At 45.9% G+C, this 27,954-nt stretch overlaps 1 protein-coding gene and 1 pseudogene across 1 annotated transcript in view; one reads left to right on the top strand and one right to left on the bottom strand.

Moving 5' to 3' along the window:
• Positions 1-7,097: 7,097 nt before the first annotated feature.
• The window catches only part of ITIH2 (inter-alpha-trypsin inhibitor heavy chain 2), a gene marked incomplete at its 5' end in the record, with an annotated part of 35,237 nt that continues 14,380 nt past the window's right edge, over positions 7,098-27,954 (top strand). The window contains 11 exons of the mRNA XM_008073747.1: positions 7,098-7,210; positions 11,090-11,252; positions 12,449-12,556; positions 13,570-13,698; positions 15,977-16,093; positions 18,198-18,366; positions 19,216-19,341; positions 21,282-21,463; positions 22,686-22,871; positions 23,197-23,336; positions 27,746-27,915. Of these exons, the coding sequence (XP_008071938.1) occupies positions 7,098-7,210; positions 11,090-11,252; positions 12,449-12,556; positions 13,570-13,698; positions 15,977-16,093; positions 18,198-18,366; positions 19,216-19,341; positions 21,282-21,463; positions 22,686-22,871; positions 23,197-23,336; positions 27,746-27,915 (1,603 nt within the window). The remainder of the gene's footprint in view (positions 7,211-11,089; positions 11,253-12,448; positions 12,557-13,569; positions 13,699-15,976; positions 16,094-18,197; positions 18,367-19,215; positions 19,342-21,281; positions 21,464-22,685; positions 22,872-23,196; positions 23,337-27,745; positions 27,916-27,954) is intronic.
• On the bottom strand, positions 9,853-10,638 carry LOC110594543 (annotated as a pseudogene).

Here is a 27,954-nt window from a genome sequence, read left to right on the forward strand (position 1 = left end):
AAAAGCTAAACAAAAGCAAAAAGGAAAAAGTCAAAAAATGGAAAGGTAGGTCAGCATATTTTCTTTCAGGTACTCATCATAGATGTGACTATCTAGAAAATAAGAAATCATATATTAATTTGATAGACATTGATAGAGATCATCATTGTGTGGAGTCCCTGGTAGACATAAGGAACAATGCAGATATTAATCAGCCGGGCTCGGTGGCTCAACCTGTAATCCCACGCCTTTGGGAGGCTGAGGTGAGTGGATTGCCTGAACCCGCGAGTTTGAGACCTGCCTGGGCAGCGAGACCCCATCTCTACAATAAATCAAAAAATCAGCCGGGCGTGGTAGTGTATGCCTGTAATTACGGCTACTTGGAAGGCTGAGGCGGAAGGATCACCGGAGCCCAGCAGGTCGAGGCTGCGGTGGCCGGAAGTGGCCACTGCACTCCAGTTTGAGAGACAGAGTGAGACTCCAACTCAAAAAAAAAAGCATATTAATCAATGACCAGTGAGCTCACATGAGGTGCATTAATGATAATGATAATTCAAGGTAGAAAGAAATCAGAGTTATAAGACAGATGCAGATATAGTACAGCGAGATTTCAGAGAAGTTGCTGCTCACTGTTCTTGGAATCATGCTGCAGGAATTCAAGTCCTGACTACTACATTTTTGGTAAAGTTACTTATCTTTTTTTTGTCTCAGTGTTTTCAACTGCAAACTAGAAATGATGAGACTACTTCCCTCATCATGTTGCAAACATTAAAAAATAATTGAGTAAGCATGCTATGTTCCTGGCACACAGAGACAATGCAAGTTATTTATCAACGTAGTCATTGTGTAATCTCATTATGTAAAAGAATGAATGAGACTGAAGCTGTGTGTATTAGGGAGAGTTCTTGCAGAGCATAATCAGTAATGCTGAGACAGTACTGTTAAGTGTTGCAGTAGTGAGAAAGGCATGTAATTTGAAGTCTGGACATGTTTTCATTACTAGTGCTATTATCCAACCTTCTGACCTTAGACAAGTCTGTTTGCCTCGTTTTTAAATCTGTGCAATCAGTAGTATATTGTCTGCCACACATGTTTGTTTTTAGGATTAGGTGAGGTAATCCCTTAAAAAATTGCTCGTTTTCTTTTAGCTTTGGGGTTGATGTATGTATGTGTTTTCACGTTTCTTGATGTGCTGCATTCTCTGTTGATTCTGTGCTCTGCTGTTCTCTTGGGAAGTGTGTGCTCTTTCTTCTTTTTCTTTCTTCTATGCTTAATATGTATTTAAGTGTCTCCTGTAGAGCTGGTCTGGAAGCTGCATAATCTCTTAGGGATTGGATATCTGGGAAGGATTCTAATTTTCCATCGCTGATGAAGCTGAACTTGGCTGGGTAGGAAATTCTTGGTTGAAATTGTTTATCTTTGAGGACTTTGAATATTGGACTCCAGTCCCTTCTTGCTTATAGTGTTTCTACCAATAGGTCTGCTGCTATTTTGATTGGTTTTCCCTGGTAGGTAGTCTGACCTTTCTCTCTTGCTGCCTTTAGGATTTTTTCTTTTGTGCCTGCTTTGAGCAGGCAAGTTATTATACATCTAGGGGTTGGTCTTCTCATTTGGTGTCTTGTGGGGGTGCTTTATATTTTTTGTGTTTGGCTTGTCACATTTCTGGTGAGATGGGGAAAGTTTTCTTGGATAGCCTCCTGGAATATTTGCTCCAAGGTATTCTCCATTTCTCTTTCTTCTTCTGGGATACCAATCAGGTGTAGGTTCGACCCCTTGATATAATTACACATCTCTTGTAAGCTTTGTTCTTTCTTTCTGAGTTTTCTGTGTTTTTTACAGATCAAGTTAATTCCACGTTCTGATCTTCAAGTTCTGAGATTCTTTCTTCTGCTAGATTAATTCTGCTATCCATGCTTGTCATCTTGCTATTTATTTTTTGAATGAAATTTATTTATGGCCAAAATCTATGTTACAAGTTCTTTCAGTGTTGCATCTTATCTTTATTGAGTCTCATTCACTTTTTCCACCTATTCCCTAATCTCTGTTGTATTCTGGGGCCAGTCCTTGGTGACTTCCATTGTTTGAGCTCTGACTTCTGATTTTTCAGGCATTTTCTCTGTTACACTTGAAATTACCTGTGGTCTTCTGCTGGTTTTACCACATTTAAGGCAGATCTCTTTCCGTTCTCTTAAGTTTCATTATTCAGTGGCGGTGGCAGAGGCTTTCCCTTCTAATGTTTGCTCAGCCTTCTATTCTTTCCTGATTCAGGCTCTGGACTTGTTCTACTTTGAAACAAGACTGTGGATGGGAAGCCTTGCTGTTTCTTGTAGTTTTGAAAGTTGAATAAGTAGAGAATGGGGAGCTAGGATTCAGAAGCTACTTGAAAATTGCAATGTTTACTGATTGTGGCATGTGTTTCCTGAGACCCACTCCCCACCACCACTCTATATGACAGTGCAATGGGTACATGTGTGTACCCCGAGTCCAAGATATAGTAGCAGTAATGAGGAGAACAGAGAAGAATAGAATGAGATAAGATAGACAAAATTTTTTTAATTGAAAAAAAAATACAGAACAATGAAAGCAGAAGCCAAAGCCTCAAAGAAAAAGAAAAAAAAGAAAGAAAGAACACACACAGAGAGAGACACACAGACACACACAAACTAAAACAAACTTAAATAACAGCAAGGTGAAACAAAACAAAAAACAACAACAAAAGACCAGGATACCTAAACACACACACACACCTAGCACAAAATGAATAGAGAAGAAAAAGAGAAAGACAGGATAAAAAAAAAGGAAAAAAGAAGAATTCAGATTGAACACTCACACATATTCACACCCACCTTAAACTATAAAATGAGAGAAGAGCAAAAACAAACCAACAAAAAAGACAAAAATAAAGTAAACTGAAAAATGAACATTCAGTCATTCACATACACATATAAATAGAAAACAAAAAACAAAAAAAGAAAGAAAAAGAAAAGAAAAAGAATAAGATGCAGATCAAACCCTCACATACACATTCATGCACAAAAGAAAAATATTTTAAAAAATAGAAAAACTAACAAACAGGCAAAAATGCTACCCATGGAAAGAGGGCTGGATTAAAAAAAAACATGGCATATATACATGATGGAATATTATGCAGTCATAAAGAAGGACAAATATATGGATTTTCAGCCACTTGGATGGATTTGGAGTTGATCATACTCAGTGATTTATCACAAAAACAAAGAATAGTGTTCCAGCCAGGCTCGGTGGCTCAGCCTGTAATCCCGTGCTTTGGGAGGCTGAGGTGAGTGGATTGCCTGCACCTGCGGGTTCGAGACCCATCTGGGCAATTTGGCGAGACCTCATCTCTACAATAAATCAGAAATTAGCCGGGCGTGGTAGCGCGCGCCTGTAGTTCCAGCTACTTGGTAGGCTGAGGCGGAAGGATCGCCGGAGCCCAGCAGGTCGAGACTGTGGTGGCCAGAAGCGTGCCACCGCACTCCAGTCTGGGTGACAGAGTAAGACTCCAACTAAAAACAAAAAAAGAACCACTGATTAAATTCGATTAGTTATCCAGAGTTTGAATTCTCTATTAAACCATGGATGAGTGTGTTATTTCAGCTTGATGTGACTATTTCCTTCATAATAAACCCACTATTTCCCAAAGCAATCAACCCAATAGTGGGCAGCTCTATCAGAATTATGACTTATTCTTAGTTTAAATATTTTCCATTTTCTACCCCATGACTCTAGTTCTAATCACATGGGATGTTTACAAAGACTAGAAAGTACATGTTGAAGTGCTCATGGATGAAATGTTATATCATCCAAGTTTGGCTTCAAAATAATTGAAGTAGAAAGCAAGGAATTCTAGACAAACTAAGATCGGCCGAGTATTGATCATGGTGTATCTCAATGATGGTTTCGTGGAGATCTTTTATATTGGTCTTTCTATTTTTTTTGTTTGTTTGAGATTTTTCATAATAAAAATTTTTCAAACCACTCTGATACCTTTCACACAGACAATGCCAGTTATCGTGTCTACTTGGATGTTTTGCACATCAAGGATAAATACTCCCTGTTCCTCCAAGAGACTGGAATGGCTGTCTATGCGCTGAACATCAGGTGGTCAACCTAAAGAGTGCTCCAATTGGTCAATGTCCCTCTGGGGTTGCCTAAACCTAGCACAGTACCCTACATAAGGTCTGGCTATTTTTTATGAAGATGTTAGGTTGAGTTACTTCTCATCTGCTTCTGTCTTTCATAAACCAAAGTAATCAATGATAATTATGAATTAAGACAGCAAAGGAGGGCTCAGTTACCACGTTCTTTGGTTTCTAAAAATGGCAGAGCCAATCCCACCCCACCCCTCCTGACAGTTTCCCACTACTGCCAATTGCTTTCTTATAGCATTATAATTGTTCAAGTTCAGTTTATGAGTGAGAACATATGGAACTCAGTTCTTTGTTTCTGTGATAAATGACTGAGTATGATTGACTCCAAATCCATACAAGTTGCTGTAAAATCCATATATTTGTCCTTATTTATGGCTGCATAATATTCCATGGTGTATATGTACCACATTTGTTTTTTATCCAGTCCAGCTTCGATGGACAACATGGTTGGCTCCAAGTTTTTCCTACTGTGAATAGAGCTGCAACAAACATACGTGTGCCAGTTCTTTTTTGTAGAATAATTTGAGTTTCTTCGGGTATATTCTAACCCTGGAATGTACCCCACATCTTTATAATAAAAATTTTTTAAAAAAGAAAGTATGAAACAAAGAAACAAACAAAAAAAGAAAGAAAGAAACCAAGTAATGGTCATAAGACACATGGTCATTATTAATCAATAATGGGAAAAAGATAAGAAATGGTATGATTTATTATAAATACTGGATGAAAACTCTGCTTAAATGAGCAGGTTTTTGGTGGATACACAGGCTGTTCCTTGATCCTATGGTATCAAAATAAAACTCCTTACTTCTCCCAAAAATAAAATAAATAAATAAATAAAAAATGGCAGAGCCAGGTTAACTGTCTTTCCTTTTTTTTTTAATCGGGGTCTCACTCTGTCACCAGGCTGAAGTACAGTGGCATGATCATGGCTAGCTGCAGCCTGTCTCCTGAATTCAGGTGGTCCTTCCACCTCAGCCTCCAAAGTAGCTGGGTTCACAGGCACGTGCCACTATGCCTGGCTAATTTTTTTTATTTTTTATAGTGGCAGGGTCTGGCTATGTTGCCCAGGCTGGTCTCAAACTCCTGTGCTCAAATAATCCTCCTGCCTCAGTCTTTCAAATTGCTGGGATTTCAGGTGTAAGCCACCACACTCAGCCCATGTTAACCGTATTTTCTAAACAAAGTAGGTGGGTAAAAAGCCATATATGACTTTGATTACCATCCTCTGAATAGGCTTAAAAATGTATCACTTTTTTGTCATTCTTTTCTAAAAAGCAAAGGAAGAAGGAAAAGCTTTTCGGTGGTGGTATCATAGGATGCCATGACTCGAAATAGACATTTAAAACTATTTTAATAAATTCTTATTTTTAAATCAGAACTGATTCTAGAGATTTCTTCTTTCTGTTTTCCTTCATTCTCTTCTGCGCCACCTCATTCCATAGAAGATTTGAAGTGACAAAAGACAGAAGAGTGAAACATACATTAATTTTGGTCTCCCTTTGCTCAAGACTGAATCTCTAAGACCAGAAAAAAATAGCTGCTTGATTCTATAATTTTAAATGAGCTGCATAGACCTCCATACCAGCCACAATATCTCTTCTACCTTTTTATCAAGATCCCAAGTCTTCTACCATGGAAGATGATTTCCTTTTGTCTGACGTCTTTTTGGCCTTCAAGCCTTGGTGTGATTTGATGGAAGAGCGCAGCTTGGATGCAGGGACTCCCAGCCCAGCTGTTTCTGACCAGCTGGGTGACCTGAGCAAGTCACGTGTCTCCTCTCACCCGAAGGGACAAACCTAGCAGGGTGTCTCAACTCGTGTGCTGTTGGCACCTGGGACAGGAACATCCTTTGTGGAGCTGTCCTTACTTGTGGAATGTCTAGCATACTTAGTGTGCTCCCATAAACATCAGTAGTCATCGCAACAATCAAAAGCTTCACACGTTTCTAAATTCCTCTTTGGGAGAGACACTGCTCACCGGAAGTTCCCATTTACTTCTAAAGTCCTGTCATTCTGCTGTTCTGACCAGTCTTTACTTAGTAAGGCTTGGGTGCTAGCTAGCTAAAGGTCAGGTGGGTAGAGACGAGATGCCAAGAGAAGACAGAGGTCCCCAAGGGAAATGCTATGCAGATTAACACCCACTTGGCCAGGGGCTCCCCCAGCATCTTCCTCCATCTTTCTTTACTATTTTCCACCCTTGAGGGAGAGCAAATATCATGTCTTAGTCAGCTCAGGCTGCTATGATAAGTACCATAGAATGGGCGGCTTATAAACAACAGAAATGTATTCCCTATAGTTCTGGAGCTGGGAAGTTCACGATCAAGGTGCTGGGAGAGTCTGTCTGGTTAGGGCCCCCTTCCTGGTTCGTAGATAGGATAGAAAGGGACACGTGTGCTCTTTGGAGTCATTTTTAAAAGGGCACTAACCCTGCTTATGAGAGGTCCACCCTTATAACCTAATCATCTCCAGAAGACCCTACCTCCTAATAGCATTCAGCATATGGATTTGGGGGGACAAAGACATTCAGTCCATAGCATGCCCCCAAGGCTGCGCCAAATTCTTAACACTCAGAAGGATAACCTGATGGACTAAGTGCAATGAAATAATTAGGATTTTAGCAGTCACCTCTCCTGGTCACATTTGTCATTCAAAAGGGATCCCAAGGAGAATTATGCTTATGCTAAATAAAATTTTTAAATGAGGAGAAAGCCGAAACACAGACAACAGTACATGAGGAAAAACTTTCAGGATGGGCACCCAACAAGCCCCTCTTAAATCACACTGTCTGATAAAGGGAAGTCCTGTCTATGAATTCTTCAAATGTCTCTCCTCTTGTTCCTTATGGACGTACAATGACTATTCATTAAATTAATGAACCTTGTTAGGTTGTTTGCTTCTGTTTGTCTTGCTGAGACTACTATCCTGACCTACTGGCTGTCCTCTGTCATTTTCTAGGACTGTGGATGGCGTGACATTTAGGAGTTCCATTAAGGAGAAAACCGTGGGCCGAGCTCTCTACTCCCAGGCGAGGGCGAAGGGCAAGACCGCTGGGCTGGTGAGGTAAGACTTGAGTGAGTGGGGTTGGCCCTTAGATCTTGATAGAGGCTGTCTATTCCATCCCCCTTCCCCCAGCAGCAAGTCAGCCTCCAGAAAGGCACAGAGCCTAAGCAAATGGCAACTCTCATAGAGCATCTCAGGGACTTGGGCGTCCTCGGCTTTCAACATTCTGAGTGTGTCCTAGAGCCAATTCCCAGAGGATACAGAGCACTGACCATAATAAAATTCAACCAGGCAGAGAAAGAAGAGAATCCAAGCAGAGGGAACAACCCTAGCATTGCTCCAGGTGACCCAGTCTTTTCTTATCACAATGTCTATTTCCCCAGTGGCCTCTCCTCATCCAGTAGGATTTGGGTGATCTCACTCAGGTGTGCAAACATCCCTTGCCTTATAGGTAGATGAATATTCTATAAACAGGCACTGATTTTTCTAAAGAGTGCAGAGAGGAACTACAGAAATATTGGTGATCTTGCTACAAAACAACACACATACAGAAGGAAAGGTTTGGAATGTGTTTTTATGATTTTTATTATGCCTTATTTTTACAAGATAGGATCTCTGAAAGCATCAGTTACTTAGCTTAGATTTCGTTTATTTTTTTTCCTTTATAATCTTAAGTAAGACACTGGGAATGTCAAATCACCCTCAAAAAAGTAGCCTATCGAGAAAGAAACTTCAAAAGAATTTTTCACCTATCACTTGTCATGCTGCACGCCCAATCCTCTTCCAAATCCCATCATGGTTTTTTTTTGTCTTCATCTCCTCCTCCTCTTCATAGGAGGAGGATGCTTCAGACGATTCAGTCTTTTTTTATCTTTATGAATCATTTTGCCATCTTTTGACCTCATCATCCATTCATTGATTTATTCATTCCACAAATATTTCTTTCTTTTTTTGTTTGTTTGGGGTTTTTTTTGTTTTGTTTTTGTTTTGAGTTGGAGTCTCACTCTGTCGCCCAGACTGGAGTGCAGTGGCCGCTCCCGGCCACCGCAGCCTCGACCTGCTGGGCTCCGGCGATCCTTCCACCTCAGCCTTCCAAGTAGCCGGAACTACAGGTGCGCGCTACCACGCCCGGCTCATTTTGATTTATTGTAGAGATGAGGTCTCGCCAAGTTGCCCAGGTGGGTCTCGAACCCCGGGGTTCAGGCAATCCACTCACCTCAGCCTCCCAAGGTGTGGGATTATAGGCTGAGCCACCGAGCCCAGCTAAATATGTATTTCTAACAGAAACTCTCCTAAGCCCTGGAGATAGCACAGAAAACAGAGTCCTCATTTCAGTGTTCTCCTCGGGAAAACATGGCCTCTCACTGCAGACTTGGCCTTGAAGCTCTGCACAAGGTCACAGGCATCTTGTTCTTCAACTGTTCAGTATCCCAAGCTGACTGTCCCCAGTAACTCCCAATCCCATGTGGGCAGATACGCACCATCTCACCTTGCTGATTTAGTTATCTCATTTTTTTTTTTTTGAGTTGGAGTCTCATTCTGTTGCCCAGGCTGGAGTGCAGTGGCATGCTCATGGTCACCCCAGTGTTGACCTACTGGGCTCCGCTGATCCTTCCAAGTAGCCAGAACTACAGGTGTGCACTGCCACACCTGGCTAATTTTTTCGGTTTATTGTAGAGATGAGGTCTTGCCAAGTTGCCCAGGCTGATCTCTAACCCCTGCGCTCAGGCAGTCTCCTTGTCTCTGCCTCCCAAAGTGCTGGGATGACAGGCTTGAGCCACTGCTCCCGGCCTAGTTACCTCATTTTTAAAAATCATTCATTGTTTATACTAATGTTGGAATCACCTGCATTTGCTAGTCCTGCTGCTTTGCTCTTTAAAACCATAATCACCTCAAAATCAAGAATCACCTTGGACTAAATAAGGCCTTAGGCTAGAAAAGCATGTCCTATTTGGTGAAATAATAGAATTTTTCTTTCTGGAGACCTTTATAAAGATAAAGCATTCCTAGAGCAAGTCTCAAACGCAATATAGGATATGTGTACTGTCTCTAGAAACATCCAATCTTGAGTGTGAGATTGTACAATTGACATGCTGTGGGATCTCAAGCAGGTTATTTATTCTGTATAAGCCTTATTTATTTATTTATTTTTTTTGAGGCAGGGTCTCGCTCTGTCACCCAGGCTGGGGTGAAGTGGCATGATCACGACTCACTGCAACCTCAACCTCCTGGGCTCCAGTGACCTTTCTACCTTAGCTTCTCAAGGAGCTGGGGCTATAGGCACATGTCACTATGCTCGGCTAATTTAAAAAGTTTTTTTGTAGAGATGAGGCCTCCCTATGTTGCCCAGGCTGGTTTTTTTTGAGTTGGAGTCTCACTCTGTCACCTAGACTACAGTGCAGTGGCCGCTCCCAGCCACTGTAGCCTCGACCTGCTGGGCTCCAGCGATCCTTCCACTTCAGCCTTCCAAGTAGCTGGAACTACAGGTAGCATGCTACCACGCCCGGCTAATTTTTGATTTATTGTAGAGATGAGGTCTCAGTAAGTTGCCCAGGCGGGTTTTGAACCCGTGGGCTCAGGCAATCCACTCACCTCAGCCTCCCAAAGCGCTGGGATTACAGGCTGAGCCACTGAGTCCAACTTTTTTTTTTTTAAGGACATTTTTTATCATTTTTATGTGTAGAACACTCAGCAGTGTACATTTAGCCCAGCTTAGTGGCAAGTTCTTTCGCCTTTGCCTTCTCCAGCTTTGGCGATGCAAGCCACAGATTTTGGACCCAGGATGTTGCCTACCCAGTGACAGCGGACCTCATCCTATGTGATGCTGTAATTGGTCCTGATGGCTTCCACCAACTCAGCCAAAGATCTTTTGTCTTCCAAGTTAAGCTGCGTGAAGGCGACAGTGGTGCAGGTCTTCCTGTGGACCAGACGCCCCAGTCTTGCTTTCCCCTTGATAATGCTGTAAGGGACCCCCATTTAATGACACAGGGCAGGCAGGAAGACTACCTGCTCCATGGGATTCACGTCATGGGCGATCACCACCACTTGAGCCTTCTTGTTTTCCACCAAGGTGGTGGCAGTGCTGACCCCTGCCTGAAGGACAGGCGGTCTCTTGCTGGGGACGTCCCCTTTGCCAGCAGCTTCCTTCTCAGTCCAGGCCAGCAGTCTCTGCTTCTTCTCTTGTGGGCCAGTTTAAGCAGCTGAGTGGTTGTCTGGCGGTCTGAGGCCTGGGTGAACTGGTTAATGGCAGGAGGCACTTTCAGTTGCTTATAGAGGATGGCTCTTTGCCGCTGCAACCGGATGTACTGAGGCCATTTGACAAAGTGGGTGAGATCCCTTTTGGGCTGGATGTCCTGTTCGATGCCAAGGTTCTTGGATCTTTTCTCAGACAGAGGGTTCACCACCTTCTTGGCCTCCTGCTTCTTCCTGACCGCAGGGGCCGGGGCTGCTTTCTTCCCTTTGGCTTTCTTTCCTTTCGGCATCGTGGGCGGCTGAAGGGGACCAGGATGGTCTTGAACCCCTGGGCTCAAGCAGTTCTCCCGCCTCAGCCTCCCAAAGTGCTGGGATTACAGACATGAGCCACTGCACCCAGCCTCATCTGTTATCATCAGAAAAGTCAGGATAATGACAATATCCATTTTTACAATATCAGTGATGACACACGTCAAATTCCTGGCCCAGAATAAGGACCAGCCACTGGTGGCTTTTTGCAGATAACACTTGAGTCAGTAAGAAGCTCTGAAAGCAGACGATCAGGTGGGAGAGGAGACTGCAGCTCTTGACGGGATTGGGTTGACCCGGAAGTTGTACTTACCTCTGTTGTACTCATAAACAACTGAGCAGGGCATACTGCCCAGGAAATCTCTACACCCTCTGCCTGCACTCGGGGTTCTGCCGTGCCGTCATGTCTGAGTTGATGTGTGGGGTTCTCACCCTTAGGAGCAGGTCTCTGGACATGGAGAACTTCAAAACCGAAGTAAACGTGCCTGCTGGAGCCAAGGTGCAATTTGAACTTCAGTACCAGGAGGTGAAGTGGAGGAAGCTGGGGTCCTATGAACACAGGCTCTATCTGCAGCCCGGACGACTGGCCAAACACTTGGAGGTGAGCGTAGACTTCAGGGCGGATGGCGACACCAGCCTCGTAGGGTGCCTGTCCCCGATTTGTCCTTTGTCGCCACTATTGGGTGCCACTCAACTCTGCAAGATGGTGAAAAGATGGCGGTCTTGGAGTCCACCATACCACTTCCTTATAGATTCACCCCCCACCTCGTCTCCCTTGTAGCTGTATTCCAGGAGTTTTTTCTGGGACTTTTCCCCCTTTTCTCCACCAGCCACTCCACCATCCTCAGCGATGGCTGGTCAGACTCTCCCAAGACATCTGGTCTACCTTGCACTGTGCAGCCTTAGTGCTCACCAACACGGAGTAGAGGGAACTGGAATCTTGCTTGGAGGCAAATTAGGTTCACATCTTATGCTGGAATTTGAGGTAACCAAAATGTTGGCTCCACCCAGACCAGTGTCTGTGACTTTGGGAAAGCAGATTTATTTTTACATTCTTTTAGAGAGTGGTAGGCATGACTCCACAGGCAAGGGGGCCCAAGGAATAGTTCTCACTTTAAGTGGGAGCTAAATAATGTGGCCACATGGACACAGAGTGTGGAATGATGGACACGGGGGATGTGGATGGGGATGGGAGAGGGACGGGGGATAGGAAATGACCTGGGGGTACATGATTTTGGTGATGGATGCCCTTGAAGCATAGAAACAAAGTACACTTTGTGGTGTTTACGGATTTTAAAAATAAATAATAAAATTAAATTGACAAAAAATAAATGGCAGCTAAGATATGGTTGGTCAGGAACCACCCAAAGGCATTTCTCCCTGTTTAGCTCTGTTCAAAGCGAGAAAACAGAAAAGGAATAAAATGGGTCCAGACAGGGAAGTGGTCCGTGTTTGACATCTCTCCAGAGTGAACGTGGTGCAGTCAACAAGGACTTTCCTTCTTTTCCTTTCCACTGCCGGGAATGCTCCTGTTATTATAAGAATAGAATGAAGGAGGGAAATTAACTTCCAGGGGAGAGAGGCAACAGAAAGGGAGGACTGAGGTGACAGAAGGGGGTTGAGCCTCCTTGATGGTGAGAAGAAGCACAGCTCAGGGAACTTAACAGGTCACAGATCCGTGCTGGGAAAACCTGAAGATGGAAAAAACATCAGAGAATTTACTGGGAATTTTACTTCTTGCCTAAAAAGTCCTTAACGACTTTGAACACTTTGGGTCATTATCTCTCCCATCTCTAGGTAGACGTGTGGATTATTGAACCTCAGGGAATGAGATTTCTTCATGTTCCCGACACATTTGATGGCCACTTTGATGGTGTTCCAGTCATTTCCAAAGGACAACAAAAGGTACCTGGCATTGCATGTTGCCAGCATCTACATGGCTGCTGGCTCATGGGTTCTGATCTCCTCCTGTGCTCTGGGGAGTGGAAACATGGTCTGGTGTGGACCTGAGACACTGTCTGAAGAAGAGGGATCCCTGAGCGAGTCCAGTGTCTTCCCAGGACGCACAAAACAACACTCCCAGTTGTTTCATTCCATCCCAGCCAGAGACAGAGGCTTTTGAACCATCATTGTCCCTGTCATCCCTTGACTAGTATCGAAAAGGCATCTTTCTTGGACTATGTGATCGACTTTCATTAATCACAGCAAGAAATACTCAGCTTACTCTCTCTGCCTTAATGTCCAGTGGTAACCAACTGTGATTCCTCTAAGGTCAAACTCCTCTAGAACATTCCACAAACTCTTTCCAGAGGTGGTAATTTTCCCTTCCATGGAAGGTGGGGGGAATTCTTTCACTCTTTTAAAAAGGTTGGAAGGCCGGGCACAGTGACTCATGCCTGTAATCCCAGCATTTTGGGAGGCCAAGCAGGAGAATGGCTTTAGCCCAGGAATTCAAGACCAGCCTGGGCAACATACGGAAGACCATGTCTCTAAAAAAAAAAAAACCCAAATTTAACCAGGCATGATGGCACATGCCTGCAACCTTAGCTATTCAGGAGGCTGAGGTGGAAGGATCACCCGAGCCCTGGAGGTCGAGACTGTGGTAAACCATGATCCGAGCCACTGTACTCCATCCAGCTTGGGCAACAGAGGGAGACTGACTCAAAAAAATAAGCTAAACTAAAAATAAATAAAATAAAAAGGTCAGAAACCTAGCACACAGCACCAAAGGCTGGCAGAGACTTCCCCAGAAGCCCTGGCCCTGTCCGTTCCATCAGCTACAGGTTCAATGAGGCTGCTCAGATGCAGCATGGCCACGGGGCAACTCATCCTCCCTGCGAGCCTGGGAAGGGGCAGCCGTCAAGTCCAGGCCTGGAGGGTGCTGGGGGCAGGGGTGCTGACCTCACTGTTCCTTCTAGGCCCACGTCTCCTTCAAGCCCACAGTAGCTCAGCAAAGAATTTGTCCCAGCTGCCTAGAGACGGCGGTCGACGGGGAGCTGGTGGTGATGTATGATGTGAACAGAGAAGAGAAGGTCGGCGAACTTGAGGTGAGTGCAGACAGGCTCTAGACAGGCCCAGAGGACGCCAATGCTGACACTCCTTGTGGTGCAAACTCCCTGGCCTGTGGGTAGTTTCTAGCTGCCTGGGCAAGTGTGTCTAGCTGTAGAGAAGGGACTAAGACCCTATTCCTCCTACACACTGGTAAGTGTTATCTTTTGTGTCATAAAAATAAACAAAAGGTCACTGGGTCTCGTTCCCTTGTCCCAGCAGGGCACTTCCAGACCTTATATAAAGAACAATAGAAGATTTATTGTAGAGATGAGGTCTTGCCAAGTTGCCCAGGTTGGTCCTGAACCCCTGGGCTCAGACAATCTTCTCACCTTTGTTTCCCCAAGTGCCGGGATGACAAGCATGAGCCATTGGGCATGGTGGTGCATGTTTGTGGTTCCAGCTATTTGGAAGGCTGAGGCAGAAGGATGGCCTGAGCCCAGAAGGTCAAGGCTGCGGTGGCTGTGAGAGTGCCACTGCACTCCAGCCTGGGTGACAGAGTGAGACTCTTACTCAAAAAAAAGGAACAATCGAAGATTACAAAACAGGCTGGGCACAGTGGCTCAAGCCGGTAATCGCAACACTTTGGGAGGCTGAGACGGGAGGATTGCTTGAGTCCAGGAGTTAGAGACCAGCCTGGGCAACATAACGAGTCCTTGTCTCTAAAAAAATTAAAAAATTAGTCGGGTGTGGTGGTGCACATCTGTGGTCCCAGCTACTCAGGAGAGTGAGACAGAAGGATCACCTAAGCCCAGGATGTCCAGGCTGCGGTAGCCATGACTGTGCCACTTCAGCCTGGATGACGGAGTGAGATCCTGACTCAAAAAAAAAAAAAAAAGAAAAGAAAGAAAATTACAAAACAGTAATTTTGGATGGTCACTCAAAGCCCTTTGCAATTAGACGATCCAAGTAAGAGCAGAGATTTCGGGGAGAGAAAGAAGGCACAACCAGGTTGGGACGTGGCTCATGCCTATAATCCCAGCACTTTGGGAGGCAGAGATGAGAGGATTACCTGATCCCACGGGTTTGAAACCAGCCTAGGCAACATGATGAGACCTTGTCTCCACGATAAAAAAAAAAAAAAATTAGCTCAGCGTGGTGGCGCGTGCCTGTAGTTCTAGCTACTTGGAAGACTGAGGTGGAAGGATCGCCTGAGCCCAGCAGGTCAAGGCTGCGGTGGCTGGGAACATGCCACTGCACTTCAACCTGGGCAACGGAGTGAGACTCCAACTCAAAAATAAAAAAGGAAGACACAACCAATGCACAAGGAAAGATCCAGAGCCAGTGGTGATGCCAGCGTCGATGCCTCTTGTGAGACTTCCTGAAAACTGTCCTTTCCCTTGTATCATGTCTTAGATGGGCATCCCCATGTCCTTGTGCTAAGGTGAGAACCCTTAGGACGTATCCAAAAGCCTGAGTCTCCCCAGGGACAGGGGTGGAGGAGTGCCTTGAAGGCACAGTCACACCCCCTGCACTTGGACACTGTGGTGTCCCGATCCGGGTGACCAGAGACAGAGGCGAGCCCGTTGCCAGAGCCCACAGCAGAAGACAAAGAGGGTGGCCAGGGGTCTAGCAGCGGTGGCCTCTCGTGAACTTCAAGAAAAATCCAAATATTCCAAAGTGGCACATAAAGGTCCTACTGATGTTCCACCTAGTTTCTGGAATTCTTGAACTCTGGCCCCATCTTATAAACCGTGGAAAAAGCCCCAGGCTGCCCTGTCCTCTCTCTCCCACTGGCTTTGTTGGGAACTCTCCTCCCCGCCCCCACCACCCCCATCCTGGCCCAGCTCCCACGAGGGCAGGCACAGTCCAAGCTCAGCCCAGTCCCAGGGGAGATGCTGTTTTGGGGGAAGCATTCCCTGTGTGTGTGTGAATGCACCTCCCCTGGATTTTCACAGGCCTTTTCTTCCCTGATCGCATCGCTTAGCACACTTGGTTCCACTATCTGTATCTGCTGCTGACTGTAGCCTCCTGAGGGCAGGGACTCTGATTCTCCATCAGTTCGCATGGTGCCGAGAACAGGGGCTCTCCATAAAGACAGGGTGATGGGAAGGGAGGCGGTGTGGATTGGAGGAGAGGGGAATGGAGTGGACTGGATGGAATTCTCTGCTAGGATCGCGTGACTTGTCACAGGAGAGACAGGCAGGGAGCAGGCAGGAGAAGTGGGGAGATGTGTCCACCAAGCTTCCCCTTTCTCCCCGTTAGCCCCCAGGCCCTCTCTCCCTCTCTTCTAAACATGAGTTGTGATTTGATTCTCAAACACGTTCTGTGTTTCAGGTGTTTAACGGGTATTTCGTCCACTTCTTTGCTCCTGACAACCTGGACCCAATTCCCAAAAACATCCTCTTTGTCATTGATGTGAGTGGCTCCATGTGGGGAATTAAAATGAAACAAGTAAGTACTCCCTGTTGGCAGTGGCATGGGGGGCTTTCTAGCTTCTTTGATTCCCTCCCCCAGAATGCAATCCTCTCATCCCACCTACTGGTTAGGGCTCACATTCAGGGCTGCAGCACAATTGCTGTTTTGGGTGGGACCATCCCCTGTTACGGGAGAGTCTTGTGCGTTGCAGGATGTTAGCAGCATCTAGTTTAGCCTGTCCATCGATTTCAGTCGCACAGTCTCCTCCCATGTCATGACGTGATGACCAAAAATGACTTCAAGGCCAGGCATGGTGGCTCACACTTGTAATCCTAGCATTTTAGGAGGCTGAAGCAAGAGGATTGCTTGAGTCCAGGAGTTTGAGACCAGTCTGGACAACACGGTGAGACCTCATCTCTCCAAAAAATAAAACATTTAGCCAGGTATGGTGGCACATGGCTGGTGTCCCCGCTACTCAGGAGGCTGAGGCAGGAGGATTGCCTGAGCCCAAGAGGTCGAGGCTGTGGTGAACCATGATCATACTACTGCACTCCAGACTGGGTGACAGAGTAAGACTCCACAAAAAAAAATAAAATAAAATAAAGACTTCAGACATTGCCAAATGTCCACTAGGGAGTCATTGACCCTGGTTGAGGAGCACTGCTCTAAAACAAGTTTATTCACTGCTTCCTTCCTTCCATTATTCATTCATTCTACAGGTATTTCTGAAGCACCTACTATGTGTCAGGCATGTAGTTCATCCGTGAGCAAAATAGACCAAAAGCATAAAACAGAAACCAAACAAACAAAAACCCTATCCCTGTCCCCATGGTGTCTGTGACGCCTAAATTCTGGGGAACGAGAATCAACAATACACATAATAAATAAATGGCGGTGTTATGTTTTTTAAGGGCACATTAGAAATCAGTTGAGCCAATTACAGGGAAATGGAACTTCAAATAGGTGTGGCATCTACATAAGTGGCTTCTTGGAGAAGACTTTTGAGGAGACCCTTGAAGGTGAGGGGACAGTCATGCAGATACCTGGGAGGAGGCCGCTGCAGGCAGCTGGAACAGTCAGTGCAATGGTTCTCAGTCAGAAATGTGCAAAAAACAAAAAGGAGGACAGAGAGGGATGGTGGGAGAAGAAATCTAAGAAATAAGAGGCAGGGAGGCTCGTGCAACACCTGTGAGGTCATTGTCAGAACTTTGGGCCAGGCGCGGTGGCTCATGTCTGTAATCCCAGAACTTTGGGAGGCCAAAGAAAGAGGACCACTTGAGGCCAGGAGTTCGAGATCAGTCTGGGCAACATAGCAAGACCTCATCTCTACAAAAAAAAATTTTTTTTAATTAGCTGGACGTGGGAGCATGCAACTGTACCAGTTACTCAGGAGACGGAGATAGGAGGATCACTTGAGCCCAGGAGTTCGAGCCTGCAGTGAGCTATGACAGCATCACTGCACTCCAGTTCGAGCGACAGAGTGAGACCCCTGACTCAAAAAAAAAAAAAAAAAAGAGAGATGAACTTGAGAAATATATTTGATTTTCAGGCACCACTAAGTGGGCACCCAAAGTTTGTGATCCTTAACTTAGACTAGGCAGATTGATTGTGCATCACAAAGTAAGATGGTAAACATTTCAACATCAAAAAGCCAACAATGTGTGTTCAAAATAGACTGTGTTGACTGAGGTGGGCTCACAAGGTCTCACAAGGTTTTCTGGAAAAACTTTAGCTTGAGTCAGTAGTTAAAAGATGATGCGGATCAATGATTGGTCTTTCTAGTTGCTTCTTAAACTTAGATTTTCTTTTCTTTTCTTTTTTTTTTTTTTGAGTCAAAGTCTCACTCTGTCACACAGGCTGGAGTGCGGTAGCCACCACAGCTTCAACTTGCTGTGCTCAGGGGATCCTTCTGCCTCAGCCTTCCAAGTAGCTGGAACTATAGTTGCATCCCATCACACCAGATAATTTTTTGATTTACTGTAGAGATGAGGTCTCACCAAATTATCCAGACTGGTCTTGAACCCCTGGACTCAGGCAATCCTCTCGCCTTCATGTCCCAAAGTGCTGGGATTACAGGCATGAGACACCATACCCGGCTAGATTTTCTGTAATGAGACCCTTTTATTCTCTTTTGAAATAGACCGTGGAAGCAATGAAGACCATCTTGGATGACCTAAGAGCGGAAGACCAATTCTCTGTAATTGACTTCAACCAGAATGTCAGAACCTGGAGAAATGACTTAGTTTCAGCTACTAAAACACAGGTTGCAGATGCCAAGAGGTATATTGAGAGAATCCAGCCCAGTGGAGGTGAGTGGGTGTGGCCTGAAGCCCAGAGGAACTTTCTTAAGGTTCGAATCTTGGTTCACTTAGGAAGCATTATCCCGTCACAGTGGTCTTTGCCAGTCTGTGGTGGCCTGCCTTAAACACTACACTTACTGGTCCATGTCGAGTACTAAGGTATGGTGAAAGCACAGTTCATAATTCAGCAGACACAAGTTTTTAACCATTTCAGCCTTTCTAAGAAAAGGGCCCTGTAAGTGTCACTCGCCTGCTTTATCACTTGTAAGGCGTTAGACGCTGCAGTCTTCAGAGCAAGGCTGATTTAGTTACCTTAACTTGGTGTTAAACAAAATAGCAGATTGGTACTTTGAGAGGGCTCATTCGTCTCTAAGAAGGCAGCTTACTTCATTTTTTCTTTTTTTTTTTTGAGTCAGGTTCTTACTCTTTCAGCCAAGCTGGAGGGCAGTGGCATAGTCACAGTTCACAATAGCCTTGACCTCCTGGGCTCAGGGGATCCTTCCGCCTCAGCCTCTTGAGTAGCTGGGACTATAGGCACATACCACCACACCTGACTTATTCTTTGTAGAGACAAAGTCCCGTTATGTTGCTTGGACTGGGCTCTAGCGATCCCCCTGCATTGGCCTCCCTAAGTGCTAGGATTATAGGCCTAAGGCACCCCGTCCAGATGGGATAGTTCACTTTAAGGTGAATATTGCACTGCTGTATGGATCGCCAGCCTGAGTATAATCTGTGTCACTCTGAAAGCAATCAGGTGTTTTTTGTATAGAATAAATTATGCATAAGGAATCACCAGACAGGCACATGTGAGTCCAGGATGTGCTTTTCCGTGTGTGGCACACTGTGTTATTCCCATAGGCACAAACATCAATGAAGCTCTCCTGCGGGCGATCTTTATTTTGAGTGAAGCCAATAACTTGGGCATGTTGGACCCCAACTCGGTCTCGCTGATCATTCTGGTTTCGGATGGAGATCCGACCGTTGGCAAGTATTGCCCCCGCCTTCTCAGGACAAACGTTTTCACTGTTGCTTCTTGGAACGATGGTTTGCTTCAAATGGAGCTTGAGCGGTGTTCGCCGGTGTTCCTAAAACATTTTGAATTCCATGCTCCCCAAAGGAGCTCTTCCGACCCTGAAACCCTCGCCGCTTTCGACTAGTGCTCACCTTCAGTGGTTCTCTGGAATACCTCCGTCTCCCCACGGCCACTGTCCGGGGCAATTTGAGTTTGAATTGCAACAGTGTGTTGTGAGGTTTGATGTATGTGAGTGGAAGGCACTTATTCCTCAGCTTAACGTGTGTGGAGGCGGTGTGCGCGGACTGTGGGTGATGGGGCTTGGTTGCAGGTCTCCCAGCAGGACACCATGACACCCTCATAGCGGCCACACCCCCTTGTCACAGCTAGAGAGATGGCTGCTCTCTGCTACATCCTTAGGCCCCTCCTTTTGCTTTCTTTCTTTCTCCCTTTTTTTGTTCGAGTCAGAGTCTCACTCTGTCATCCAGGCTGGAGTACAGTGGCTCGCTCCGGGCCACCACAGCCTCGACCTGCTGGGCTCCGGCGATCCTTCCGCCTCAGCCTTCCAAGGAGCTGGAACCACAGGCAGGCACCACCACGCCCAGCTAATTTTTTGATTTAGCGTAGAGATGAGGTCTCACCATGTTGTCCAGGACCCTCGCTTTTCTTCTTGGCAAAATGGTTTCAACATCTTCCTACTTTTTTTTTTTTTTTTTTGAGTTGGAGTCTCGCTTTGTCGCCCAGACTGGAGTGCAGTGGCCGCTCCTGGTCACCGCAGCCTTGACCCGCTGGGCTCCGGTGATTCTTCTGCCTCAGCCTGTAGCCGGAATTACAGGCCTGAGCTACCACGCCTGGCTGATTTTTTGATTCATTGTAGAGATGAGGTCTCGCTGCCCAGGCGGGTCTCGAGCCCGTGGGTTCAGGCAATCCACTCACCTCAGCCTCCCAAAGGCGCGGAATGACAGGCTGAGCCACCGAGCCCGGCTCATCTTCCTACTTCTACCATCCACTTTTATTTTTGTGTTACTTGTGTCTTGACACTGATGGAGTATAAGTAAGGGTGAATGCTCAGGTGTGTCGCCTGAGCGTGTTGTCACGTAGACAAGGACCGAGTCTAATCCATCCCCACACAGGTGAATTGAATGAAAATGTACCCACCGATAGGAACAATAGCAACCCAAGTTCCAGAAAGCCAAAGAACAACCGTTTATTAACAGTGAGATGGGCCATTGAGTTGTGTGTTTGCTGTAGATTCAATGCTTTTCCTCTTGGATCGGATTACTTTTACAATTCAAGTTTGGAATACAGTCCCAAAGAAGAAAAGAAAATATAATAGCAAATTAAATCTGTCTCTCCCATTTCTGGACCACCTAGTTCTTGTCTCTGGAATGAATCACTGGTTACCAATTTCTTTCCATAGATGCCAGTACACAGCATATACATCTTTGCACACACATATATGTTACACACGTGCATACATTTATGCATGCATGCATACAAATCCATTCTACATACATAGATGTCTGCCCTGGCTTTTTCTCCTCCAAAAATTTCTTAGAGATTGTTCCATATAAATACACAAGGAGTTTCTGTGTCCTTTTAAATGACTGCATAGTATTTCACTGTTTAAGCGTACCAGAATTTAATTAAGCTCCCTCACTGGTGTGCATTTAAGTTGCTGCCAATACATTGCTGTTCCCAAATAATGCTGCTACGTATCATGGCCCATGCCCCATTTTGACATGTGTGAGTGTATCTGTAAGAAAAAATTCCTAAAAGTTGACTAACTGCGTCAATAGGCAAACACATTTTTAATTTTGACACATTTTGCTAAACTGCCCTCCCTGGATTTTCCAAAAACTTTATAACATTGTTTCTTCATTCCTTTCCTTTCCGTCATCACCAACCTCAGGTGAACTCAAATTGTCAAAAATCCAGAAAAACGTGAAGCAGAACATCCAAGACAGCGTCTCTTTGTTCAGTCTGGGGATGGGATTCGACGTTGACTATGATTTTTTGAAGAGACTCTCCAACGAAAATCGTGGAATTGCCCAGAGGATCTATGGAAACCAGGACACGTCTTCCCAGCTCAAGGTAACACTGTCTTCTGCTATTTATTTCGCTTGAAACTACCCAACTGGGCCAGGCACGGTGGCTCACGCCTATAATCCCAACACTTTGGGAGGCCGAGGTGAGAGGATTACCTGAGCCCACGAGTTCGAGACCAGCCTGGTAAGACCTCATCTCTACAATAAGTCAAAAAATTAGCCGGGCATGGTGGTGTATGCCTATAGTTCCAGCTACTTGGAAGGTTGAGGCGGAAGGATCACCTGAGCCCAGCAGGTCGGTGCTGGGGTGACTATGAGTGTGCCACTGCATTCCAGCCTGGGCGACAGAGTGAGACTTCAACCTACGCAACTACTCATGTCTGATGCCTCAGAGAAGATAACTGAACTTAACTCAAAACTGTCCTTATGTCAGCCATATTTGATTGCAGGAATCAGGGAACTGTGAAATTCCTTCCTCACACATTCCCCTCCACACACAGGGAGTCATGAGGCAGCCAAGTGACAGGGATGCATGTCCCTATCCCCCGAACAAAGCAGCTCTGAAGCACCATTGAAATTTCTTGCCGTACCTGGTCCCACTGAACAGCTGGTCTCCTTACCCATCATGGCCGCTTTCCCTTTGAAGTATATTGACATCTGGGATATCAATTTTTTACGATGTCAAACAGATCAAACTACAGCCTGTATGTTTTCTTTTCTTTTCTTTTTTCTTTTTTTTTTAGGAAGCAGGATTTATTGAGAGGACAGGAAATCTCCCACAGTGGGAGGGGACCCAAAGGGGCTGCCCTGGCCTATATGTTTGCTTAAATATAATTACTTGTTTATTTGGACTAAATGGACAAGAAAACAATGTAGGAAAAGAGCATACCCTGCCTTTTGTTAGTGTCAGGCACCATATTTAAACTTGGGAACAGATAAGGGATAAGGCTCTAATTCGGGGACTGTCATGCCCAGATGACTTTCATTATTATGAATATCCATGAGTTTTCTCATGGATCATAACAGAAAAAAAGAAAATGCTGGCCTCTTAAGTCAGTGGTGGTGCTCTTAACGAGTCTGTATCTTCTCTCTGTCTCAGTTTTTAAATTTGATAATTATGAGCATTTTTCCTCGTCCCAGAGGTCCCATGAGAATAAACTGAGAAGTTTCTGCTGGGCACTTGAAGACTCTCGAAGAAAAATGCTTTAGATCTACAAAATGGTATGAAAATAATGATTTCTCTGTTTTTGTTTTTTTACGAATTGTAGAAATTTTACAACCAGGTGTCAACTCCACTGCTCCGGAATGTTCAGTTCAACTATCCCCACCCGTCGGTCACGGATGTCACTCAGAACAGTTTCCATAACTATTTTGGAGGTTCGGAGATTGTCGTGGCAGGAAAATTTGATCCCAATAAATTGGAACAAATACAGAGCATCATCACAGCAACCTCGGTACTTCTGCTTCTCTGGTCATTCTGTCTGCTACCAGGACCCCTAGTGGTGTCCATCGTGCATGTTCACTCTGCCTTTCCAAAATCATGCGTTAAAAGCAAGGCGTGAGAGAGAAGGTGTGAGACCCTCTCTGCCGTCTTCCAGCCAGTCTGTCAATCCTGGTCTTTTCTCCGAGTCCAGTCCCAGCCGAGGGCATGCACTTCCTTCCTCAGCAGAAACTGTCTTCCATTTTTATGTATTACCACTCATTCACAGCAGGAACTAAAAATGTGAATGGATTAACTAGAACTCGGTTCCCTGATGTCTCTCAACTTCCATCATCCAGGCTAACACGGAGTTGGTCTTGGAAACCTTGGCCCAGATGGATGACTTGGAGGATTTTCTGTCAAAAGACAAGCATGCAGATCCGGATTTCACCAGGAAGCTGTGGGCCTATCTGACAATCAACCAACTGCTCGCTGAGCGGTAAGAAGAGAAGTGCATACACACCACAGGAGCTTGCAGAAGTCAAATGTCAACCTTGACTATTTAAAGTCACACACAAAAAAGAGTTTGGAACTAAGAATGGCAGCAAATTAATACGGGTTTGGATTTATTTTTTATTATTTGAGTCGGGGTCTCACTCTGTTGTCCAGGTTGGAGTGCAGTGGCACAATCATGGCTCACTTCAGCCTTGACCTCCTGGACTCAGTAGATCCTCCTGCCTCAGCCTCCTGAGTAGCTGGGACAACAGGTGCATGCCACCACACCTGGCTAATTTTTTTTATTTTTATAAGAGACAAGGTTTTGCTATGTTACCCAGGCTGGTCTCAAACTCTTGGGCTCAAGCAACCCTTCCACCTTGGCCTCCTAAGGTGCTGGGATTGCAGGCGTGAGCCACCGTGCCTGGCCAGGTTTGGATTACTAACTTCTGTTGGTTCTAAACACTTTAGCTAAAGCAGGTTCACACGTTTTTCTTTTTTATTGAGGTATAACATATTGTAAAGTGGATGAAGTGTGTTAAGCTTAAGTATCCACTTTAATGAATTTATACACACACATATAAAACCCATGTAAGCACCTCCCAGATCCAGATATAAAACCACTGAGGGCTCCCTCATTGTCCTTGCATGCTGTTACAGCCTGACCAGGTTTTTACATCCATTACATAGAAAAGCTGAGACCAAGATGGAAATTATTACAGCAGAGATAATGTTTAACATTGCAAAGCAGCTAAGCAAGAAGGATGGGAAATATTTTTCAAATCTGCCTCCTATTTTTAATTTTTTTTTGTTAATATCTATTTTTTGAGTCGGGATCTCACTCTGTCGCCCAGTCTGAGTGCAGTGGCATGATCACGGCTCACCACAGCCTCCAATTCCTGGACTCAGACAATCCTTCCACCTTGGCCTCTCAAGTAGCTGGAACTACAGGCACGTGCCACCATGCATGGCTAACTTTTTTAATTTCTGAAGACATGAGGTCTTGCTACATGATCCAGGCTGGTCTCGAACTCCTGGGCTCAAGTGATCCTCCCACCTCTGCCTCCCAAAGTGCTGGGATTACAGGCGTGAGCCACCATGCCCAGCTCCCTGAGGATTTTAGGCCAGGGTTTTTTAAGGAATAATGTAACAGGCAGGGGCCTAGGGAACGGGTGCTGCTGATTGGTTGGGGCTGGAGTCATGGGGGTGTCCAAACTGTCTTCTGGGTCATGAGTCCATGAGAGTGCAAGGTCTGAAAACCATCTCTAACATCCGTTTTAGGTTTTACACTAGCGAGACTGTCTTCAGAGCAGGGCTACTGACCCCTGGGCAGTAAGTCACTGCAGAGACATCTAAGTGGGAAGGTGTGCAGAGGTGGGACCCACGAGATCAAAGCTACTCACCCTCTCTGGCCAAACTTCGGGACACCATCCAAGAGATCGTCCAACCTTAGACTCATTGTTTCCTGTTTTTTTTTGAGTTGGAGTCTCACTCCATGGCCCAGGCTGGAGTGCAGCGGCATGCTCACAGACACCCCAGAGTCAACCTGCTGGGCTCCGGCGATCCTGCCGCCTCAGCCTCCCGAGTAGCTGGAACTACAGGCGCGCGCTACCACGCCTGGCTCATTTTTTGATTTATTGTAGAGATGAGGGCTTGCCAAATTGCCCGGTCTGGTCTCGAACCCGCCGGCTCAGGCAATCCACTCGCCTCGGCCTCCCAAAGTGCTGGATGACAGGCTGAGTCACCGAGCTGGTCAGACTCATTGTGAAAATGTTTATCAGCACCACGGGTGGCTTCCCCCCCACCCCCACCTCCCCCAGAGATCAGGACATGAAGATAGAGAAGTGAAAACAAACTCAGAGACAACAGATGTGCTCATTTCAAAGCATAGCTGCAATTTTGTAAGGCTTGGGCCTTTCCCATGGCTTTTATTCCGTGGCCCTGTATTAATTTAAGATGGGCCGTTTCACCACCTCTGCTAGAAACCACAGTTTCAGTGTCATCATCAATTAGTTTTGCCTGGTAAATTTCTCAAAATTCTGCACCCTATGTCTTTCTGTTTCTAGCTTCTTTCACTCAGTACGATGTCTGCAAGTTGCATTCGTGTGTCAGGTGTTTAGCATTTACTCTTGATACAGGTTCTTGCTAGGCATGGTGGCTCACGCCTATAATCCCAGCACTTTGAGAGGCTGAGGCGAGAGGATTACCTGAGCTCAGGGCAACTGAGCTCAGGTAATCCTGAGACCAGCCTGGGCAACTTGGTGAGACCTCCTGTCTACAATAAATTGAAAAATTAGCTGGGTGTGGTGGTGCACACCTGTGGTTCCAGCTATTTGGAAGGCTGAAGTGGAAGGATTGCCTGAGCCCAGCAGGTTGAGGCTGCAGTGGCCATGAGCGTGCTGCTGAACTCCTGCCTGAGCAACAGAGTGAGACTCCAACTCAAAAAAAAAAAGAAAAGAAAATAGAAGAAAAAAGAAAACAGGTTCTTGTCCAAAGAGAAATCCATGATTGTGCAATTACAGTGTCCCCTAAGAAAGGGCTCCCAGTGCTCCTCCCTGTTCCCTCTGGCTTTTCAGCCGAGCTGCATGTCAACTCTACGGTGTGAAAACTGGATTGCTAGAGTCATCTGTGGGTCTTGGACCACCTGCACCAGAATTACATGAAGATGCTTGATAAAAGTCATCAGTTCCAGGCCCCATCTCACCTGTTAGACCAGATTCTCTGGGAATGGAACAGCAAAATCTAAACTAGGTTGGGAAAATGAAGCACAGTTGTATCACCAGACTCTCAGAGAAAATCCCTGATGTTGGTAAGATTAAAAACTACACAAGACTGTAAGCTATGGCTTTGAAATAGGCAAGAAATAGCCCTCCCTCTTTGACAGAAGCATATCAGATGCATTTAAAGGCATAAAGCATATTGCTACAGAAGTTAAACGACTGATTATTACTTTTTTTACTACACCCAGGCTGGAGTGCAGTGGCATGATCGTGGCTCACAGCAGTCTTGACTTCCTGGGCTCAGGCAATCCTCCCACCTCAGCCTCCCAAGTTGCTGGGACTATAGGTACATACCACCACCCCAGCTAATTTTTTATTTTTATTTTTTTGTAGAGATGAGGTCTCACTCTGTTGCCTAGACTTAAACTGGTCTCAAACTCCTAGGCTCAAGCAATCTTCCTGCCTCGGCTTACCAAAGTGTTGGGATTACAGGCATGAACCACACCGTACCTGGTTTGATTTTCAAAAAATAATCCCTATAAAAAAGATCAGTGGAGGCCAGGTGCAGTGGCTTACACCTGTAATTCCAGCACTATGGGAGGTCGATGCCTGAGGATTACCTGAGCCCAGGGGTTTGAGACCAGCCTTGGAGAGAAAACTTGGCGAGATCTCGTCTCTACAATAAATTTTAAAAAATTAGCTGGGCATGGTGGTGCACGCCTGTGGTTCCAGCTACTTGGAAGGCTGAGGACCTGAGCCCAGCAGGTCGAGGCTGTAGTGGCCGTGAGCATGCCACTGCACGCCAGCCTGGGCGACAGAAGGAGACTCCTACTCAAAAAAAAAAATCAGTGGTTTCCAGGGATTGAGGGGAAGAGAGTGGGTGAGTGAGTGGAGCACAGAGCATTTTTAGGGCAGTGAAACTATTCTGTAAGATACTATCATGGTGGACATTTGTCATGATGCATTTGTCCAGACCTGTAGAATGTCCACCTCTAAGAGTGAGTCCTCATGTGACCTGTGAGCTCCAGGTGATAATGATGTGTCAGTGTAGGGTCGTCAACTGTAACACATGCACCCTCTGATGGGGATGTTGATTGTGGGGGTGCCTGTAGGGGTGGGGGGAAGGGCGAATGGGAAATCTCAGTGCCTTCTGCTCAATTTTACTGTGAACCTGAAACTGTTCAAAAAATTAAGTTTAGAAAAAAAAAATCCCGGCCAGGTACAGTGGCGCATGCCTGTAATCCCAACACTTTGGGAGGCCGAGGCAACTGACCCAGGAGTTCTAGACCAGCCTGGGCAACTTGGCAAGACTTCATCTCTACAATAAATAAATAAAAAAAATCAGTCGGGCACGGTGGCATGCACTTGTAGTCCCAGCTACTTAGGAGGCTGCGGTGGAAGGATCGCCTGAGCCCCCCAGGTCAAGGCTGCGGTGAACATGTGTGTGCCATCGCCCTCCAGCCTGGGCGACAGCGTGAGACTTGACACACAAAAAAGTCCCCTGGGCCTTCATAGCTAGATACACGACTAAGTTTCTTGAAGCCAGGTAGCTGCTCCCCCCAGATCTTGTACACTACTACCCCCTTCCCCCAGCCCAGCCTGGACAGCAGGCGTGGCAGAGGGCGGGGTGGCAGGCTTGAGCTGGCCCTTTGGCGCAGGGAGGTTCCGCGACACGCCTGTCTCTTGAGTGCAGAAGCCTGGCTCCCACAGCGGCCGCCAAGAGGAGGATCACAAGGACCATCCTGCAGATGTCTCTGGAGCATCACATCGTGACACCGCTCACCTCCATGGTGATCCAGAACGAGGCCGGCGACGAGCGCATGCTGGCCGACGCCCCGCCACAGGACCACGGCTGCTGCTCAGGTCGGGGCTCGCTCTGCCCGCGGGAGTCCCAGCGCCTCG

This window comes from Carlito syrichta, unplaced genomic scaffold (assembly GCF_000164805.1).
Source record: "Carlito syrichta isolate Samal-C Ts95f unplaced genomic scaffold, Tarsius_syrichta-2.0.1 Scaffold316052, whole genome shotgun sequence".
Taxonomy (NCBI): domain Eukaryota; kingdom Metazoa; phylum Chordata; class Mammalia; order Primates; family Tarsiidae; genus Carlito; species Carlito syrichta.